The sequence below is a fragment of the Lepus europaeus genome, chromosome 14, assembly GCF_033115175.1.
Source record: "Lepus europaeus isolate LE1 chromosome 14, mLepTim1.pri, whole genome shotgun sequence".
Lineage (NCBI taxonomy): Eukaryota > Metazoa > Chordata > Mammalia > Lagomorpha > Leporidae > Lepus > Lepus europaeus.
Genome location: NC_084840.1, coordinates 24,526,793 through 24,547,665, shown reverse-complemented (window position 1 = coordinate 24,547,665; position 20,873 = coordinate 24,526,793). Strand labels below are relative to the sequence as shown.

Genomic DNA, 20,873 nt, shown 5'->3' with positions numbered 1-20,873 from the left:
AGAGGGGCAACCGGGACAGGATCGGTGCCCCGACCGGGACTAGAACCCGGTGTGCCGGCGCCGCAAGGCGGAGGATTAGCCTAGTGAGCCGCGGCGCCGGCCTTAATATTTCTGATTTTATTGTTTAAGCAATTTAAAAATCATTTCTTGAAAAGCTGGAATTCTTTTTTGGGGTATTCTTTAAGATTTTATTTATTTATTTGAGAGGTAGAATTACAGATAGAGAGAGGTCTTCCATCTGCTGGTTCACTCCCCAAATAGCCACAATGGACAGTTTGGTCCGGCCAATCCAAAGCCAGCAGCCAGGAGCTTCTTCAAGGACTCCACAAAAATCTGTCTTTATTCAAGTCTCACTTGACAGCTTATTTGTATAAACTACTAGGTGTGGAAACATTCAGCTCTGAGACCAGGACCCAATAGAAGCCTTAAGAATACCCCAGAGGCCAGTGCTGCGGTGTAGTGGGCTAAGCTTCTGCATGCAGCACCAGCATTCCATTTGGGCACCAGGAAGTGACCCAGCTGCTCCTCTTCCAATCTAGCTCTCTTCTTATGGCCTGGGGAAGCAGTGGAAAATGGCCCAAGTTCTTGAGCCCCTGCACCCAAGTGGGAGACCTGGAAGAAGCTCCTGGTCTCAGTCTGGCCCAGCCCTGGCCATTACAGCCATTTGGGGAGTGAACCAGCAGATGGAAGAGCTCTCTCCTTGTCTTCCTCTCTCTCGCTCTCTCTTTCAAATAAATAAATCTTTAAAAAAGATTGTACTATCAAAATGAAAATATATTTAGGAATTAATTTAACCAAGGAGGTAAGACTTATACAGTGAAAACTTTTCCAAAAGATATTAAAGAAGAATTAATACCATGTTATGGATTATAAGATTTAATGTTGATGTCTATAATACCAAAAGCATTCTACTTAATACAGTCTACAAACTGCCAATTAAGATTTTTGCAAAAACAGAAAAACTCATCCTATGAACTCTATGAATCTCAAAGGGTCCCAATTATGAAAAACAAAACTAGAAGATTCACACTTCCTGATTTCAAAACATGCTATAAAGCTACAGAAATAAAAACACCGTGGTAGTGAAATAAAGACAAACATGTAGACCAATAGAACAGAGAATTCAGAAATAACCTCTTGCAGATACAAATATTGTCAAGTAATTTTTGACACGTGTGCAAGACCATTCAGTGGGTAAAAGTCTTTTTAACTAATGGGAAAGCTGGATATTCATGTGAAAAAAGAGTGATGTTAGACTCTTACACCGTATGTAAAAATTAACCCAAAAAGGGATCATGTCCTAAATGCAAAAACTAAAAAATAAAGCTCTGAGAAGGAAATAGGGAAAAGCTCCATTACACTGGATTTAGCAGACTTCTTGGGTTTGACACTAACAGCACAGACAACAAAAGAAAAAAAAATTGGACTTCATCAAAATTAAAACATTTTGTGTATCAAAAGGTAACATCAATGAAATATTAACACAACCTACAGAAAGGAAGAATAGATCTACAAATCACGGATCTCATAGGGATTAAAATCTAGAGGACATAGAGAACACCTAAAACTCAACAAAAAAGAAACAAACAACTCAGTTCAGAAATGAGTAAAGGGGGATGAGCATTTGGTGCAGCTGTTAAGATACTGCTTGTGATGCCCACATCCCATAGCAGAGCATCTAGGTTTATGTCCCAGCTCCAGTTCAGATTCTAGCTTCCTGCTAATGCAAACCTTGGGTGCAACAGGAAATGACCCAAGTACTTGGGTCCTTGCTATCCACGTAGGAGGCCCAGAATGAGTTCCAGGTCTCCGGGTTCAGTCTGGCCCAGCTCTGGCTATTGCCAGCCTGTGGAGGGGGTAAAGTGGCAGATAGATCTTTCTCTCTCTCTGCCCTTCAAATAAAAAAAAAAAGGGGGGGTTGGGGTAAAGGAATTCAACAGACATTACAATGGCTAACAAAGCACATGAAAAGATGCTCAACATATCGAATCATTAGGTAAATACAAATTAAAACTACAGTGAGATATCACCTCACGGCCATTAAGATGGCTATTTTGAAAAAAAAAAGTGAGGGAGAACAGGTTGGTTGTGTGGGCTGCCTTCATCCCTTATCACAGTGCCTGGTCCAAGCCCCAGCTGCTCGGCTTCCAATCCAGCTTCCCATCCAGCTTCCCGTGAACATGCACCCTGAGAGGCAGCAGTTGGCTCAAGGACTGGGATCCCTGCCACCTATAGGGGAGGCCCTGCTACAGTTCTGGGCTCCTGCTTCAGCCTGGCCTTGGCCCAGGCCCAGCTACTGTAGGCGTTTGGGGAATATATCAATGGATGGATGATCTCTGTGTCCATCTGTCTCTCAGTGTCTCTTTCAAATAAATGAAAATAAATTTTTAAAAACTTGCATATTTAAAAACATATACACACAATAAAGAAAACTTCAGAAGAGATGTGTTCAGGCTGGCACCGCGGCTCACTAGGCTAATCCTCTGCCTGCAGTGCTGGTACTCCGGGTTCTAGTCCCAGTTGGGGCGCTGGATTCTGTCCCAGTTGCCCCTCTTCCAGGCCAGCTCTCTGCTGTGTTCCGGGAAGGCAGTGGAGGATGGCCCAAGTGCTTGGGCCCTGCACCTGCATGGAAGACCAGGAGGAAGCACCTGGCTCCTGGCTTCGGTTCAGCACCATGCACCGGCTGTAGCGGCCATTTGGGGGATGAACCAAAAGAAAGGAAGACCTGTCTGTCTGTCTCTCTCACTGTCTAACTCTGCATGTCAAAAACAAAAAACAAAAAACAGAAGAGATGTGTTGGTGACAGAGAATGTAAAAACAAAAAAAAGTTTACCAGCAATCTAAACCATATAATGTATTTAATTACATAATTCTATTTTTTTCTATTTTATTTGCCAAATATTTTTATGTCAAAGAATTCTAAGTTACTAAACTTCCTTCCATCAAAGAATTCTGGAAAACAGGATTTTTATTCATGTCCTTTACACAAAAGACTGGGGGTGAGGTGGGGAGTACATTGTGGCTTGGTGAGGTAACCTGCCACCTACAAAGCCCTCATCGTATATCAGAGTGCCAGTTCCAGTCCCCACCACGAATGAAGCTCCAGGCTTTGGCCTGGATCAGCCCTGGATTTTGTGGCCATTGGGGGAATGAAACAGCAATGGAAAATCAATTTCTCTATCCCCCTTTCTAACTTGCTCCCCCAGTCCCACCCCCTGCTTCAAATAAATAAGTCAATCTTTAAAAGAAAATACAAAGAAATGAAATCGTGGAAAGGGCTGTCATTGTGGCACAGCAGGTTAAAGCTGCTGTTTTAATGCTGGCATCCAATATCAGAGCAGTGGTTTGAGTCCTGGCTGCTCTGCTTCTGATTCAGCTTCCTGCTAATGCACCGGGGAGGGCAGGGGAAGATGGCCCAACTATTTGGGTCCTTGCCACCCAAGTGCGAGACCCAGATGGAGTTCCTGGCTGCTGGTTTTGGCCTGGCTCAGCCCCAGCCATTGTGGTCACTTGAGAAATGAACCATCAGATGGGAGATCTCTGTCTCTCCTTTCCCCTCTCTGCTACTCTGCCTGTCAAATAAATCTTTTAAAAAGTGGAAATTAGCAGAACAATCTTTATAAAGCAGTTAAAATATATGTAGAGAAAATTAAACAAAGTAATTTATTTCTCAAGTATTAAGCTATTTTAAAAGTAAAATTTAAATAAAGGGAATAAAGAAATCCTTTAGTAGCTCTAGTTTTAAAATAACATGAAATTAGTAGCATGAAGTTTCCAACACAGCCATAAAGGAAGGGACTGATTGGTATTATGTAAACATGGCCTATATACCCTCAGATATAGGTGATGATGGAAATTGTTTTCAGATAATGTTTTAAATTAACTTGCCCCAAAATAACATTATATAATTTTAATAATACACTTTTCCACAATATATAAATATAGCTTGGTCATGTCTGTGTTCAGCTAAGAATAAAAAGCCATGAATAATATAAAGAAATTCTGATAATTTCACACTAAATTTTATTCTGCATAAAATTATCTTAAAGATTTTTTATTTAATATAAAAATAGAAAGTACTAACCAACATAATTGGAATTTCAAAGTTTGGTTTAGCTTACCAGTTTATACAAGATACCCATAAATCATACTTCATTTTGATCCTCTTAAAATAAGAGGTTTATCAGAAAATGTCTTTAGTTTTAAGAATGACCCAGTAACAATTAAATTGAATAAAAGGAACTTGATAAATTATTTTACTATTTTTCCTGGAACAATTTCTTATAGACATGATCCCATTTTGTAGTTCCAAACAAACTGAAGATTAATATGGCCACCTAGAGGAGAAAATGTGATCAACAAATATGCCATCATATTTTCTTATTTTTTCTAGGATATCTGGATTTTAGGTTTATAAAATATAAACAGCTTTAAGGGACCTAAGTAAAAGGGATCATCATGAACAGAACAGTGATAACCTAGTAACAGCAGCCAAACACCTATCTTGCAGTACACTTGACAAGTAAAGTTTTTATCATTTGATGTGACATGAAGTTAAACATTATTTAATTGATCTATAATCTCTTTTCACTTAAGTAAAATGGAACTAATCTTATATACCATAATGAAGTGCAATGAATAGTAAAACTTGTATGAAATGTGCATAGGAACTCAAGGAGTGAGGCACACAGAAGAACTCAATTAAAGGCAGCTGGTCAAAAGTTCTCCTGCATATGGGGACCCTGGTCCCTTCCCAGGGCCTCCCTAACCCTTTCTACTCTTACATATTTGTTTCCAACACTGGCTGCTCCAACGTCTCTAGTGGAATTAATTAGGTGTTGAGATACCTACTAAAGATTCCTTATAATCACTAGTGAAGTAATATCACATCACGTAAAAAGTGAACACTTCAAAATATTTTCCCTTCTATCTTGCAATGCTCTTTAGTTACTTAAACTCACAAGACGCACTTCTTTGAGGAACCTTTAGAAACTTGTATGATGGTATTTGCAGACTAAGGGGTCAGAGCAGTGAGGGGAAGTGCAACCCACTGGGCTCATGCCTTTACTTGGCCTTAGGGACATGAACAACTGTGCCCCGTGATCTCTGTGCTCTCAGGTGATCAGACATCCAGTGAGCAGTGTTTCTGCAGAGGAAGCTGCACAGAGGTGCAACCACCTGGGGGGATGCAAATGTGTATTGGAAGCAAATCCTTCTCTTTCCAAAAACACAACAGCGCAAAGTCACTATTGGTGGGTGGGAGGAAGAAGGTGAGCCTCTGGTGAAAACCCCTTCAACTATGTCTCTTTTGTGACTCTGAAGATTGGTAAGAAGAGAGTGAGTTAGCAGGTGGTAAGAAGTTGCAATTAGCAACTATTTTCTTACCACTTACTCTTTCCTTAACAGCATTCAACCTGACTTCTTTATTACTCTTTTCTACCAAAACTTCAATTGAAAGTTACTGCTTGAGGTTGGTGCTGTGGCATAGCAGATTAAGCCACCATATGCCATGGCTAACATTGCATTTGGGTGCGTTCGAGTCCTGGCTGCTCTGTTTCAGATTCTAATGGCCTGGGAAAACAATGGAAAATGGCCCAAGTGCTTGGGCCCCTGCACCCATGTGGGAGATCTGAAAGAAACTTTTGGCACCTGGCCTAGCCCCAGCCATTGTGGTCATCTGGGGAATGAACTTGTGGATGGAAGCTCTCTCTCTCTTCTCTCTGTGTCTAACTCTACCTTTCAAATATATAAATAAATCTTTGGAAAAAGACAAAGGAAAAGAAAAGAAAGTAAATAAGTAAGCTATTGAACACCGTCCACTGGGCCACAGAGCTTGTTTTGAACTCCTATCCTTCCCAACATCTCCACTCTCCTTCCCTAGCTGATGAAATATGACATTCTCCTCATTGCCTTCTTTTATCTTTCACTGTCTCTTCTGTTTCTTTACAGGACATCCTGATTCTCCTGTCAAAGAAGATAATTCTCTGAGCTTTTCTCTCCATACACTCTCCTTCATCAACTTAATCCACTCCATGGAATACTCAAAGTATACATAATTGGAAAATTTCTCCCCCTAACTCCATTCATGATCACAGTTTCAATAGTAATTATTTCCAAGTTCTGAAATAGCCTGCTGCATCTCCCATGTAAAATCACTGACCACCGTCCTCCTTTATCTGCAGGTTATGTCCCAGGACCTCCAGGGAAGCCTCAAACCACAGATAGTACTGATCTCTATAAAGACTAAGTAGTCTCCTCTGCATACCTACCTATCATACATTTTAATTCATAAATCAGGCACACTGAGAGATTAACAGTGGTGGGGCCAGTGTCGGTTGCACAGCAGGTTAAGACACCTCCTGCCACATGAGCACTGGTTTGAGTTCTGGCCACTCCACTTCCAATTCAGCTCCCTGCTAATGGACATGGGAAACGCAGAAGATGCCCAAGTACATGGGCCCCTGCCACCCACATGGGAGACCAGGATGGAGATACAGGCTCCTGATCTTGTTCAGGCCCAGCCCAAGCCATCGGGGAGTGAACCAGTGGATGGAAGCACTCTCTCTCTCTCTCTCTTCCTCTCTCCCTCTCTGCTCTCTCTGGAACTTTGCCTTTCAAAGAAATAAAATATAGCTTTTTTAAAAAGATTAACAACGGTAACCAATAATAAAAATAAAACAATGGTAACATATTGCAATAAAAGTTATATGAATGCTGTCTCCCTTTCTCTCTCAAACACCTTCTTATTGTTCTTTCACTTTTTGACTTAAAAGGGGCTCCTGATGGTCTCTCTGGCACATATGAAGTACAAACATACTACTCCACTGCTTTGGAGTCACAAGTACCATAGGGGAACCTGAACACAATTCTTGTTCTTCTCCTACTCCACTCAACCTGTTTCAGGCTTTGGTCTTTCAACATGCAATAACTACAACACACAAGCTACTTTCTCAACCTGTTGTTATTTTACATGATCACTTGGTCTGCTCTCCATCCTGTTACTATGGCAGCATTTTAACATGACTATCTATCTTACCCAAATATTCCAAAGGCACATCAAATTCAACATTATGAAAACGAAATTACCTTACCTGTTTGATGCTCTCTTAATTAACTATCTTGATTCTTCATTCACCACACACTTTTATCATTCACAAAGAGACAAAGAAGCCATCTCAAAATCTACATATTCTTCAATCTTAAATTAATTGATAATGAGGATCTTATTACTATCTAACCTGTTCTTCCCATACCTCCTACTTCCATTTCTTTTATAATAGTTAAATGATGTTTCTTAAAACATTGATCCGAAAGTGCCACACTCTTCTGCTTAAAAATCTCCCAGGGCTCTCCATTTTCTATTAAAACAATATCTAACTCCTCAGCACTGCATTCATTCTAACTACCTAGCCCCTCTCCAAATATAGATCCTAAGTGCACCAAAACATACTTTCCTTTGCTTCCATGAGTTCATGCACACACCAGTTCACTGTCTGTTGACACAGTCCTCACTCCAGTACAGTTTCACCTATTCTGTAAAGGCTCCATATCCGCACCTCCTAAACAAAGCCTCAGTCACCTCCTTTTCTGTATTCTACAGTACTTCATACACACAACACACAGATCTCTTAGTATATTACATGTAGGTTCAGTGGTCTTCATCCTCCAGTCTAGGAGTTCTTGTGAGAAATGAACTTGTTTTATTCATCTTTGTTTCCACAGTATCTAGTATAGTGCATAGCACATTAAAAGCTTTCATCAAATGTCTGAAATAATGTAATTTCATTTATCTGAATATCTAAAATCAATCTGCTCTATGATTTATCAAATTATCTGCGATATAAATGTGTAGAAAAGTATAGGATGGGTCCTTGGCCGGCACCGTGGCTCACTTGGCTAATCCTCTGCCTGCAGCACCGGCACCCAAGGTTCTAATCCTGGTTGGGGCGCTGGAGTCTCTCCCAGTTGCTCCTCTTCCAGTCCAGCTCTCTGCTATTGCACAGGAAGGCAGTGGAAGATGGCCCAAGTTTTTGGGCCCTGTACCCGCATGGGAGACCAGGAGGAAGCACCTGGCTCCTGGCTTCGGATTGGCTCAGCATGCTGGCTATAGCAGCCATTTTGGGGGGTGAACCAATGGAAAAAAGTAAGACCTTTCTCTCTGTCGCTTTCTCACTGTCTACCTCTGCCTGTCAAAAAAAAAAAGGGGGGGGGATGAATCGTAAACATATGGTAAAATTAAATGAGAAGGTGATTCTAGGACATGTGTACCAGTTCCAGAGGGTAGGTCAGGGCATAAACACATGAGAAGAGCCACTAAGGTCTTCTCTCTCCTTACTGCTTTTCCTATTGACTATACAGCCAAGCTAGAATAATTGGACTATGGGAAGAATGAATCAAGACATCAGAGGGATGTGGGTTGAATAAAGGGGAGAAAGGACTAAGTAAGGAAACAAAAAAATCCTAAACTGCACCTACAGAAGTGGAAGTATCTAGGCTCACAGATTACAAACTCTGGGCTTTCTTACAATTATCATCACCAACACTGCTTTCACTACCTCCATCTTCAACTACATTGACTGACTGCATACACACTAGGTGCCAGACACAAAAAACTGTACCATATACATAATTTCATTTTCATGAAAATGGCCAGGTTATTGTTCACATTTTGGAAACAATGAAATAAATCTAAAAAGAATTAACTATACCAATGTTTCATAGTGAATATGTTAAGAGAAACAGCCAGACACACACTCAGACTTACCCCTTACGGTAGAGCTAGAAACGTGCCAGGGGACTCCAAATCCCATTAAGTTGGCATGTACCAATGCCATCTTACTAGTTAAAGTGATCAGTTTAAGTTCATGATTGACCATAAAGATAGATTAAGTATCAAAGGGATCCCATAAATAAGACCAGTGTCCGCTAATAATAATTGATAGAATTATCAGACTTGCCCCAAATGGTGGAGTTAAAAATGTGCCAGGGGATTCCAATACAATCCCATCAAGGTTGCATGTACCAATGCCATCTCACTAGTCCAAGTGATCAATTTCAGTTCACAGTTGATCACACTTGTAGGTCTAAGAGTCAAAGGGATCACACAAACAAGACTAGTGTCTGCTAGTACTGATAGAATCAAAAAGGGAGAGAACGATCCAACATGGGAAGCAGGATACACAGCAGACTCATAGAATGGTAGATGTCCTAAACAGCACTCTGGCCTCAGAATCAGCCCTTAAGGCATTCAAATCTGGCTGAAGAGCCCATGAGAGTATTTTAGGCATGGAAAGCCAAGACACTCTGGAAAAAAAAAAAAAAAAAACTAAATGAAAGATCTCTGCAAGTGAGATCCCAGTAGAAAGAATGGGCCATCAAAAAAGGAGGTACCTTTCTCTGAAGGAAGGAGAGAACTTCCACTTTGACTATGACCTTGTCTAAATAAGATCAAAGTCAGCAAACTCAAAAGGCTTCCATAGCCTCGGCAACTCATGACTAGAGCCTAGGGAGATTACTGACGCCATAAACAAGAGTCTCAAATTGTTAAATCAACAACAGGAGTCACTGTGTACTTACTCCTCATGTAGGATCTCTGTCCTTAATGTGTTGTTCAATGTGAAATAATGCTATAACTAGTACGGAAACAGTGTTTTACACTTTATGTTCTGTGTGGGTGCAAACTAATGAAATCTTTACTTAATATATACTAAATCGATCTTCTGTATATAAAGATAATTGAAAATGAATCTTGATGTGAATGGAATGGGAAAGGGAGCGGGAGATGGGAGGGGTGCGGGTGAGAGGGAAGTTAAGGGGGGGGGGAAGCCATTGTAATCCATAAACTGTACTTTTGAAATTTATTTTTGCTAAATAAAAGTTTAAAAAAAAAGAAAAAAAGTTTTAAAAAATTGATAGAATTAAAAAGGGAGAACGATCCAACATGGGAAGCAGGATACACAGCAGACTCATAGAATGGCAAATGTCCTAAACAGCACTCTGGCCTCAGAATCAGCCCTTAAGGCTTCAAATCTGGCTGAAGAGCCCATGAGAGTATTTTAGGCATGGAAAGCCAAGTCACTGTGGCAAAAAATGACCGAAATGAAAAGATCTCTGTGAATGAGATCCCAGTGGAAAGAACAGGCCATCAAAGAAGGAGGTACCTTTATCTGAAGGGAGGAGAATAACTTCCACTTTGATTATGGCCTTGTCTAAATAAGGTCAGAGTTTGTGAACTCAAGAGGCTTCCATAGCCTTGGCAACTCATGACAAGAGCCTTGGGTGATTACTGACGTTGTAAATAAGAGCGTCAATTGTTAAATCAACAACAGGAGTCACTGTGCACTTACTCCCCATGTAGGATCTCTGTCCTTAATGTGTTGTACTATGCAAATTAATGGTAAAACTAGTATTCAAACAGTACTATATACTTTGTGTTTTGGTGTAGGTGCAAACTGTTGAAATCTTTACTTGGTATATACTAAATTGATCTTCTGTATAAAAAGATAATTAAAAATGAATCTTAATGAAGAATGGGATGGGAGAGGGAGTAAGAGATGGGATGGTTTGTGGGTGGGAGGGTGGTTATGGGGGGAAAACCGCTATAATCCAAAAGTTGTACTTTCTAAATTTATTAAATAAAAGTTTTCTTAAAAAAACAAACAAAAGGTAAAATAAATAAATAAATAAACACACACACATACACACACACAGAGAAACAGCCAGAATGTCATGGGGATCAGGTTCCAAGATCTACTCTTTCTATTCTATAATTAATGTGCCAGAAGCATACACAGGTTGGGGACCGTCTGTGCTAATTATCTTGGGGAGCACATGTTTGGTTTTAACCAAGTACCAAGAGGTATTCTGAGGGTACAGTCCCTGTCTATTCTTTCCTATTTATTCCTTGCATCTCATAAGGAGCCTTTTGTAAAGTAATCAATATTTTGGTGAATTAATATCATACCTGTATACTAGCAGAAACAAAAGTGAGGTATACTAATCTTTAGTGTACATGAAGCCAAATATAAAAATTTATTTGGTCCCTTTAACAGGTGTATGTGCTGGGGGTAAGATTTAAAAGTCATCAGAAGTAACAAACTCTAAAACACAAATCACAGATAAAAAATCAAGAATAACTTGTGTATACATAGTAAAAACAGTATCTATGATACACTATTCTTTTCCTCATATCTGAGTATAAACAATTACTTTGAGAACTCATTCTACTGAGCAAATAAATGAATTCATTTGTATGTGAAAATTAAGATAATTAATGGCAAAACCTTTTAAATTTGTTATAGAAAATGTAAAAACATGTAAGGGTAGACTTGAATCTTTTACACAGATTGTGTTCTAATGTCAATATCAACACATGAAGCCAAATTAGAGACAAAATAATTCCTGAAATCACTAAAATCCTTGAAAATCTCTTCAGCTGCTTTGTAGTAAAATATATTACCAGCTCTCAACGAATCCATCTAAGTTTTTCCTTAAGCATGGAACAGAACATCATTTTTTTTTCCTGTTGTTTGTCATGTGAAGCATTTGGCTGATGTTTGGGGACCATATTGAATGAAAAAAGCACTCATTACACACTGGAATCATATTCAACACCGTGAGACACTTAGCTCTTATCAGCTCCTATAACACATATTTAGGAAATTCATGTGAGAAAACAGGAGATTCATATCTTCCATCTCATGCTGCCAGGTATGTGTTCATTACAGAATGAGAGCTACAATTATCACATTATTTAAATTATTTTGTGTCTTGCTTTGAAGTGTTTTGGTATTGGTTTTGATGTTTGGCTCCAGCCCAAAGACTTGGATTTGTATAAAATATATTCCAAAAAATGTGAGTATTCTGTATGTGCTCTCATTTACTATATAACTAAAGAGGCCTAAAACTTTAGACACAAATAATCTAATACTATAGTGTCATCTAAAAGAATAAAGTAGTCTATCTTACCTTCATCTATTGATGCTTCACTACTGTAGCCATCATATTCTGCAGACAGAGGACTGTATTTCTGTCTTGTTTCCCAAGCATAGTTCTTCTGTCTAGAATCTGCCAGTGGCAGTCGAGAATTGTGTGTTCTGGATAAGGCCTCATGATATTTACCCAGTGCTTCATCTTCACTTTCAGAGGATGAACCATGTTCATCTTTGTCCAGGTAGGAATTATCTATTTGGAATGACAGGGAAAACAAACGATCATTTTAACACAATAAAGCATAACATGTTTGCTAAATTATAATTCAATAAAGTAACAAATTTGCATACACAAATGTATATATACTTCCAAAAAAACCCATATATATACACACACACACACACACCCCAAAAAAGGACATATATATGCACACATTTTATATATATATACATATATATTTACTCACACATCGATAATCTGAATTTTTAGCTTTAGAGAAATACAATTTTTTCATAAGAAGCATAAGTTCTTTTTATGTTTTAATAGAAAAAAGTTTTTAAAAAAAGAAAAAAGTTAATATTTTAATTATATAAATGTTAGCCACAGGGATTTTTCAACCTAGTTCCATATAAAGGAAAAGAGTATTTGTTGCCATTTTACACAAAAATTTTTAAAGCATCAGTAACACACAAATGAAGCTGTATTGCCAATACAGATGGAACTACTTCAAGTAATTCATGTTAGAAGACACATTTTTGATTCTCACTTTGGCTAAAATTTTCAAAACTGGCAAAGCTCAGCGCTAGCAGTGGAACAGAGAAATGGGTAGATATAATTATTGGTGGAATTAGATTAGTACAACTTTTCTAGAGAGCACTTTAGCAAAACATATCAAGCTTTTACATCTGTTATCTCTGATCCTTCTCCAGGAGTTTGCCAATTTCATTTCTTTTTAAAAATATCTATTTATTTATTTACTTGAAAGGCAGAGTTACAGAGAGGAAGTAGAGACAAAGAAAGAGAGATTTCCTATTGGTTCACTCCCCTAAATTGCTGCAATGGTGTGCCACAACACCAGCCCCCATTTCTAAGAATTCAACCTTGGGCACTGGCATTGTGGCCTGGTGAGTTAAGCTGCTGCCTGTGATCCTGGCATCCCATAAGAGCTCTGATTCAAGTCCCAGATGTTCTACTTCCAATCCAGCTCCCTGGCAATGCACCTGGGAAGGTAACAATGATGGCCCAAGTATTTGGGCCCCGGTCACTCACGTGGGAGACGTGGACAGAGTTCCAGGGTCCTGGCTTCACCCTGGTCCAGTCCTGATTGTTGCAGACATTTGGGGAGTGAACCAGTGGATAGAAGATCGAGCTCTCTCTCTTCCCCAGTCTCTTTGTGACTCTCAAATAAATACATAAATCTTAAAAAATTCAACCTTAGAAAATAATTGACAGGTCAGCAAAGATGCATGTTTAAGAAAATTCATTACACTGTGTTAAAGGCAACAGAAAATCAAAGTACAGAATCAAAATGTCCATCAATGGGCCTTGGTTAAGTAAATTGTGTTGTATTTATGCAATGATATACTATACAGCTATTAGGAGGTGACTTACAAGTACTCACAGGGAAAGAACAATCACAACATTGTGTGAAGAGAAAAGGGAAGGTTATGATCTAGAAGATGTTATTATACTCCCATTTAAAATACACACACACAAATGCCCACATGCAATATATACAAACACATACACACAGCACTTCTATATGCAGGCACATAAAAGTGTCTGAAAGGTTATGTACCAAACTGTTAACACATATTACCCGTGAAAGATGGGACTGCTAGTAAAACTTTACTTAAATCTGTCTAAATTTCAAATGAAACTTTAAGGAAGTACACATTTTATGTAATTTTAAAAAGCACTAGTTATCACTATTTTAGAGATTTATTTACACCAAGATGCAACTTCTTTAGGATTATAAAACAGCTCTAGAAAGGTAAAGAGATTAGAGTAGTTAAAAATCATCAGTTCAACATGGCTGGTTTCCCCTTTCTGCTCAGTGAAGACCATCTGTTGTGAAGGAATTAAGGTTGGAATTTGGACAGAGGGCACATAGGAAGTAATTCTAAGTAGGCTGGCGCCGTGGCTTAACAGGCTAATCCTCCGCCTTGCGGCGCCGGCATACCGGGTTCTAGTCCCGGTCGGGGCGCCGGATTCTATCCTGGTTGCCCCTCTTCCAGTCCAGCTCTCTGCTGTGGCCCAGGAAGGCAGTGGAGGATGGCCCAAGTGCTTGGGCCCTGCACCCGCATGGGAGACCAGGAGAAGCACCTGGCTCCTGGCTTTGGATCAGCGAGATGCACCGGCCCCAGCGGCCACTGGGGGGTGAACCAACGGCAAAGGAAGACCTTTCTCTCTGTCTCTCTCTCTCTCACTATCCACTCTGCCTGTCAAAAAAAAAAAAAAAAAAAATCTTAAAAAAAAAAAAATTCTAAGTAGAGGAATGGAACCAAATGCTTATAAGTTAGAAGCAACGCAGCTTTGATGTCATCTAGTCTAAGTCTCACTTCTTAATTCAGTAAAATAAAGCCATTACAGAGTCATGCTATGACTGTCACTTTCTGCACTTCCCAACATGTTGCCAATAATCACGTTTGGTTATTTAAAGTAATCAACACTAAATAAAGTATAAAATCCAGGCCCCCATGCTACTAACTGCTTTTCAAGTGCTCAACAGCCAAATGTGGCTAGTGGGTATAGTACAGGTCAATGCAGATAGGTAGAACTCTTCCATAATTGCATAAGTTCTACTAGATAGTGCTGAGATTACAGGAGAGCTGGTCTACAATCAAGGCCTTCTAATCCCAGTTCAGAGCTGTCAGCCCTGCGTAAGACACCATGATAGTAGTTTTAAGGCAGTAGGAATGCTCTGAGCCCCTTGAAGAGAGTAATGATTATCTAATCAAATTTCACCTGCTACAGGTGTTACCTCAAGTTGCCCCCCACATTCAGAAATAGAGAAGAGGGGCAGGCATTTAGCCTAAAAGTTAATACTGTTGTTACGATGCCCATGTCTCATACTGTAGTGCCTCTGTTCAACTGCTGGCTCTGGCTCTTAACCCTAGCTTCCTGCAAATGCAGATCTTGGGAGACATGAAGTGATGGCTTGAAAAATTGGAATCCTGCCATCTGTGTGGGAGAAATTCCTGGCTCCAGTCATGGCCCAACAGTGGCCATTGTAGAGTGAACCAGAAGATGGGATCACTATTTTTCAAATAAATAATTTTTTTAAAAAGAAGAAAGAAATGGAGAAGAAAACTCTTGCTTCTCTTTCTATACCTTATAACCTCTATGTCAGAACCCAGAACAGAGAACAGAGAGACTAGTAGTATTACAGTTCAGCCAAAGAAAGGGTTAATCTATGGATCAAAGACTTTCAAAATTATGTCTGGAACAAAGCATGCTTAAGTTCAGTATTGATTCTATTCTAGAGTACTTGAGAGATTCGTGATTCCCCTAGGGTCCAAAAATCTTTTATTTATTTTCTATCTATAACAGAGATAGGAAGGAAGGAAGGAAGGAAGGAAGGAAGGAAGGAAGGAAGGAAGGAGGGAGGGAGGGAGGGAGGGAGGGAGGGAGGGAGGGAGGGAGGGAGGGAGGGAGGGAGGAAGGAAAGAAAGAAAGAAAGAAAGAAAGAAAGAAAGAAAGAAAGAAAGAAAGAAAGAAAGAAAGAAAGAAAGAAAGAAAGAAAGAAAGACCTTCCATTGGCTAGTTCATTCCCCAAATGTCTGCTACAGCCCTGGCTGGGACTGGTCAAAGCCAGGAGCCAGGAACTCAGTTGAGGTCTCCCACATGGGTAGAAGGGACTCAACAGTTTCAACCATCACCTGCTACCTTCCCAGGTGCACATTTGCAGGGAGCTAGCATGAAGAACAGAGCTGGGACTGAAACTCAGGCACTCTACTATGGTATGTAGTGGTCCCACACAATGGCTTAACCTCTGTGTCAAACACCTGCCCCAACCCCCTGCCAATAAGTTTCTTAACAAACAAATCAAAACAAAATCTAGAATCTTATCTTGTAATGTACTTATTACTATTGCCCATTCTACTGTTTTTGTGAAAATAATGTGAACTATTTTACTTTATTTTATTTCAGTTTTGTTATTTCAAGTAATAAGGCTACCTGAACTAAATAAGAACTATCAAAAACTGCTGAAACTGACATTCAAAAAACTATTAAAACAGACTCCATCTCTTCTTCGCCTTTTGGCCAAGATCAAGTGTAGTATCTGTTCTTATCAGTTTAGAAGAACAGATTCCAAAATGGATACATTTCCAAATACTGGCATTCCTTTTTAATTAGCTTGTGATCCTGGATCAGTCTCTCCCATATCTCTTAAAAATCATTCTTATAATCAGTAAGTAGTAGATCCCTATTATGTGTGCAGTCATATAGAATTATAAAAAGTCTTCTGATTTCTCTTGCTACTCGGTTTTTTTATGAGAATCTAAATTTGCAGAAACATTCCAAAAGTATATTTTATAAATAAAAGCCAATGCACTTCTGGCATTATGATCACATCAGCAACATATAGAAATGACTAACATATTTAGAAGTAAATACTAGCAATATGAACATTTATGTTTTTGAAAATTTCCATAAATATTGGGGCTGAAAATTACTAATGTTTAGATAGAATCTTAATTCTACATGGAGAACCCAAGAGCAATAATAAACTGTTCATATATACTTCACTATAAACTAGAGCAGTCATATATAATTTTTAATCTATAGCTAAGTGAATAAAGATATCAGGAAGTGTCCTACTCAATAAAACAAATATTGCTCTCAAGGAAAAATACAAAATATGATAGAGATTTGAAAAGCAATATTATACAAATAATAGTTACAAAAATATAGAAAGTTGAAATGCAACTATAGCACAAGAATAAACTCCAACTGAAGTGTGCATGATATTTAAGAAAATCATGGAATTTCAGGTTGCAAAATAAAGACATTAAGAAAAATTAGGGCTGCTGAAGAATTTGGCCAAATAATTCAGGGACTGGGGCAATACCGGATAGTGTACAAATAACATGAATACTCTTGAAATGATTGTGGGAAAAATTCTGAATTAATTTTTTAAAATATCTCCCAATAAAAGGATTCCAGAAATTCTTAAATTAGATAGACAGGTATGTCTAAGAAAGTTAAGAAAATTTGGATGATAGTGCCCTAATTTAAAAAAAAAAAATCGAGAAAAAAATTTAATCACTCAAAACAACATTAGGAGGCCTCACCTTTTTCTGGTATTATATTACAATATTTTTCATTTTTACTCTTTGTTCCCTTCTTGGCAGAAACAGCTTCATTTTTCTTTGGTTTTAGGTCTCCTTTCAGCTTGAAGTATTTCGTTGGATTTATTTGTTCTTTGATTTTTTCCGGTAACTTCTCTTTAGAACTGATTGAAGGTGCTGGATGTACGTTTTCCTTCATGATGGGTTTCTGTATCACATGTCTACTGCTTGTCAAAGTATCTTGCAGAGAACATTCATTTCCCAAACACTCATTCCCTTTGAATCCTTTATTCTTATTGTGCTTTTCAACTTTCTTTAAAGTATCAGAATGCTCTAAATCAATAGGATGTTTATTTTTACTCCAATGTCCCATTTTCTCTTGGTCTCTTCCCAAAGAGACAGGCTGAGATTTAGCATATTCTTCTACTTTATTATTATGTGCAGCAATGTATTGCTTTTGCTCATACAGTGAGTTTGTTCTACTCATGGTATTCTGATTTCCTTTTATTCCATGATATCCTACCTCTTTTAAATCATTCTCACCATTACTAGAGATTCCTAATCCACTTTTTTTCCATATGCCAGTAATTTCTTGTTCTTGACAAGGAGATCTAGCCTTTGTATTCTGCTTGAAAACTGGTATCCCACCATTACTCTTGTGTCCTTTCAGAGTGGCACCAGCAGCACCTGTTTCCTGACATCCTGACAGAGTCTGTTGCCTATCATTAACACGTTCAAACACCCCTTCTTCATGCATTCCTTGATCTTGTTTTTGTGAAGCTGAAGTACTAGAACAATCTACTAGAGTTCTGTGCTCTAAAGTGGATTGTGTTTTCTGACTATGAGCATTTGTGTAGACTTCTGGTAACACAGCATTGCTTGGTGTGCAAGTGTCTACAGCTTCCGCTGCTGCTGAACTCTGCTCTTCCGGGCGCAAGCCATTTATCATGCTTGTTACCTGCTCAGTCACTGAGTCACTGAAAGCACAGCCAACTTCCCCAACTGCGGCGCTCAGATCTTCCACGGCACTGCTGATTGTGTCCACGAGGGAGGACACTGAGGGCAGACTCTGCTGAAAACTTTTGAAAAATGCCATTTTCTAATTCCTTGTTCCTAGAAGGTGCAGTAATGGAATTTTTCTCTTCTCAAAACATCACTTTGGAACTCGAATTTAACATGTACTTAAATGTTGCTATTTATCAGCTCAACAATCGTATTTCACAATGTGGCTTTTAAACTCTCTGTAAATGCATTCAGCACTGGAAGAAATAGGTTAAGTAAAGACTCTTCCAAAAAAAAAAAAAGCAAACCACTTGGTTTATTTAGGACACTTTTTCCTACTCCACAGCTGTGACAACAGCAGCATGTATCTTCCCATCCAATACTATCTTTTATTCTATACCTGAAAGTAGTATAAAAGGGATTTTTATTACATATTTCTAGTTTACTGATTCGTCTACATAATGAAGCTGTCTCATCTTATTAACTACTCATATTGTTTAAAATAAGAAAAATATTAAAGGGCAAATAAACAACTTTGCATAAAGGTTAAGAGTAAGGGGAAATTAATATAAACATCTGCTGAATACTACATGCAAGGCACTATTCTAAAACATTTTATCATACTTGATCTTACAATAACTGGGAAATAAACATATTTCTATTTAATAAGTGAAAGAACAAGGCTCACAAAAATTAAGATGTTTGAGAACTTTTAAGACCTCAAGGTCAAACTAGTTTTATAATAACAGTAAGAAAATATTAACTTTTTTACTCTCATCTGTTTACACAAGAACACTGGAGTTTTTCTGAAGCTATATCACAGATTGAATGCAGAAGTGAGTGTGAGAATCCAGCTGTTTCTTCTTACACTAGTCATTGAAGAGATTTGAAAAAAAGATACTGGATTATCAATCTTCTCACCAAGCTTTTCTTTTTGATTTCAGAAAATATATAATTTTGAACCATGTCAAAACAAAACCAAGTTCTATGGTTTCCTAACACAAAAGTCACAGACGATGATTAACTCGAAGATTGGGGCTATCACCTTTTGAGCTGTCAGAGAAAAGCATTTCTCCAACACAACAGACAAGAAAAGCAGTATTTCTCTGCAATTGGTCCCCAGATTCTTCTAAATTCACACTTTGCTTTTGTAAGTCTCAACTTCCTCCTAAAATTATTTATATAAGCCATTCTTTGTAAATAGCAAATTAAAAATAATTAAACATTTTTTTCAAGGAAAACACTTCCATAAGACAAAGAAGCCTGTGACAGCTTCACCCTTCCCGTACCTAGTAACATTAAGTAACAAAGCCTGGTGCCCCAGGAGGAAATGGAACACTATTGGTTAGAATCAGAATTTACTTACACACTAAATTCCTGGGGAAAACCATCTCCTCCAAGCAATAAAATTATCCTTCAGCTGAGAATTAAAGAACAGGCAAAGAAAAAGGGAGAATAATTTCAAAAGCTTTCTAGGGACATGGGGAAATAGCTCTTTAGAAAGCTGCTTGGACGATGGATTTTAAAATGCTATATGAAATATGAAGATGATTTCTTCCTCTTAAAGCATATCTGCTCATGCTATAGGCTCAAAAGTACACATTATATATGAAAAACAAAAATGTCATTTTGTGATATACAATTCATCTTTATGTAATATCTTAGCAATTTGTGAGCAATACGATATGTAAATATAATTTACTTAATATTAGATCCTTTACTCACAGAATGAAGGCTCACATATCAGTTTATTATACATCAAAACCAATGTTTGTTGTATGTATTAAAATGAATAATACATATAAAAAGAACAAACAAGGGAAGCAGCAATATGATACTTACAAATTTTATCTTGTGAGTTCTTCCTTGGACTGTATCCTGAACCAAGATCTGGAAACCCGCCAACATTTTCAAAACAGAACTTCTTATTAATATACAGAAAAAGGAGCAGCATCAAGATAATAAACACCCCAACAGCTGACAAAAATCCAACTGCCTCTGGAGATACTAGAGAGAAAAAAGTCACAGCTGTAAGCATTTAATTTTCTTTAAGCTACAAATAAGAAGGAAACTCCCATAAGTTAGATTACTTCTCTATTTGGATTTGATTGTCATCGTTTATAAGCAAAACAAACTGCAAAGTTTAATGCTACTTGTTCAATCCACTCAGCAGTATTCATTCAAATTTTCTTATAAATTACATTAGAACAAACTAGAAAGAAAAGCAGGAGTCTACATACTAGGCAGTTATCATATGTTTAATCCATTGAAGAGTGTTACAAAGATTTTAACACAAGAATTAGAAAAAAAACTATTTCTCATGCTTCACATTACATAACTTCATGAGAATATGTATTGAATTATATCTAAAAACTTTAACAACCCTTAAAAAAAAAAAAAAACAACTCAGGACTCCCCAACCTGGCATTTAAAGCTCCAGCCTCTCTTGTCAGTTTTATACTCCAGTCCAATGGTACCACTCACTGCCTCAAAATCAGCAATATTCAACATCCCACTCCTCGTTTCTGTCCATCCTCTTTCCCCTTGTCTGGAATGAGGAACCCCTCTCTACTGCATGCACTCAACCAATAAGTACTTTTAGAGCATCAGCCACACATTAGACATTGTTATATACACAGCTGCTGC

General features: G+C 38.2%; 1 protein-coding gene and 1 pseudogene across 3 annotated transcripts in view; one reads left to right on the top strand and one right to left on the bottom strand.

Annotated features, from left to right (window-relative positions):
- Nucleotides 1-20,226, bottom strand: part of SYT14 (synaptotagmin 14) — a 165,819-nt gene extending 145,593 nt beyond the window's left edge. For 2 of the 3 annotated variants that reach the window (XM_062211308.1, XM_062211310.1), the window contains exons 1-2: nt 20,070-20,226; nt 11,968-12,183 (exon numbers count right to left, since the gene is read on the bottom strand). In XM_062211308.1, coding sequence (XP_062067292.1) covers nt 11,968-12,183; nt 20,070-20,181 — 328 coding nt within the window. In that variant the 5' untranslated portion in view covers nt 20,182-20,226. Of the gene's footprint in view, nt 1-11,967; nt 12,184-17,228; nt 18,322-20,069 lie in introns of those variants that run through there. The other variant, XM_062211307.1, reaches the window with a different exon arrangement.
- On the top strand, nt 16,178-16,281 carry LOC133774070 (U2 spliceosomal RNA; annotated as a pseudogene).
- Nucleotides 20,227-20,873: the final 647 nt, after the last annotated feature.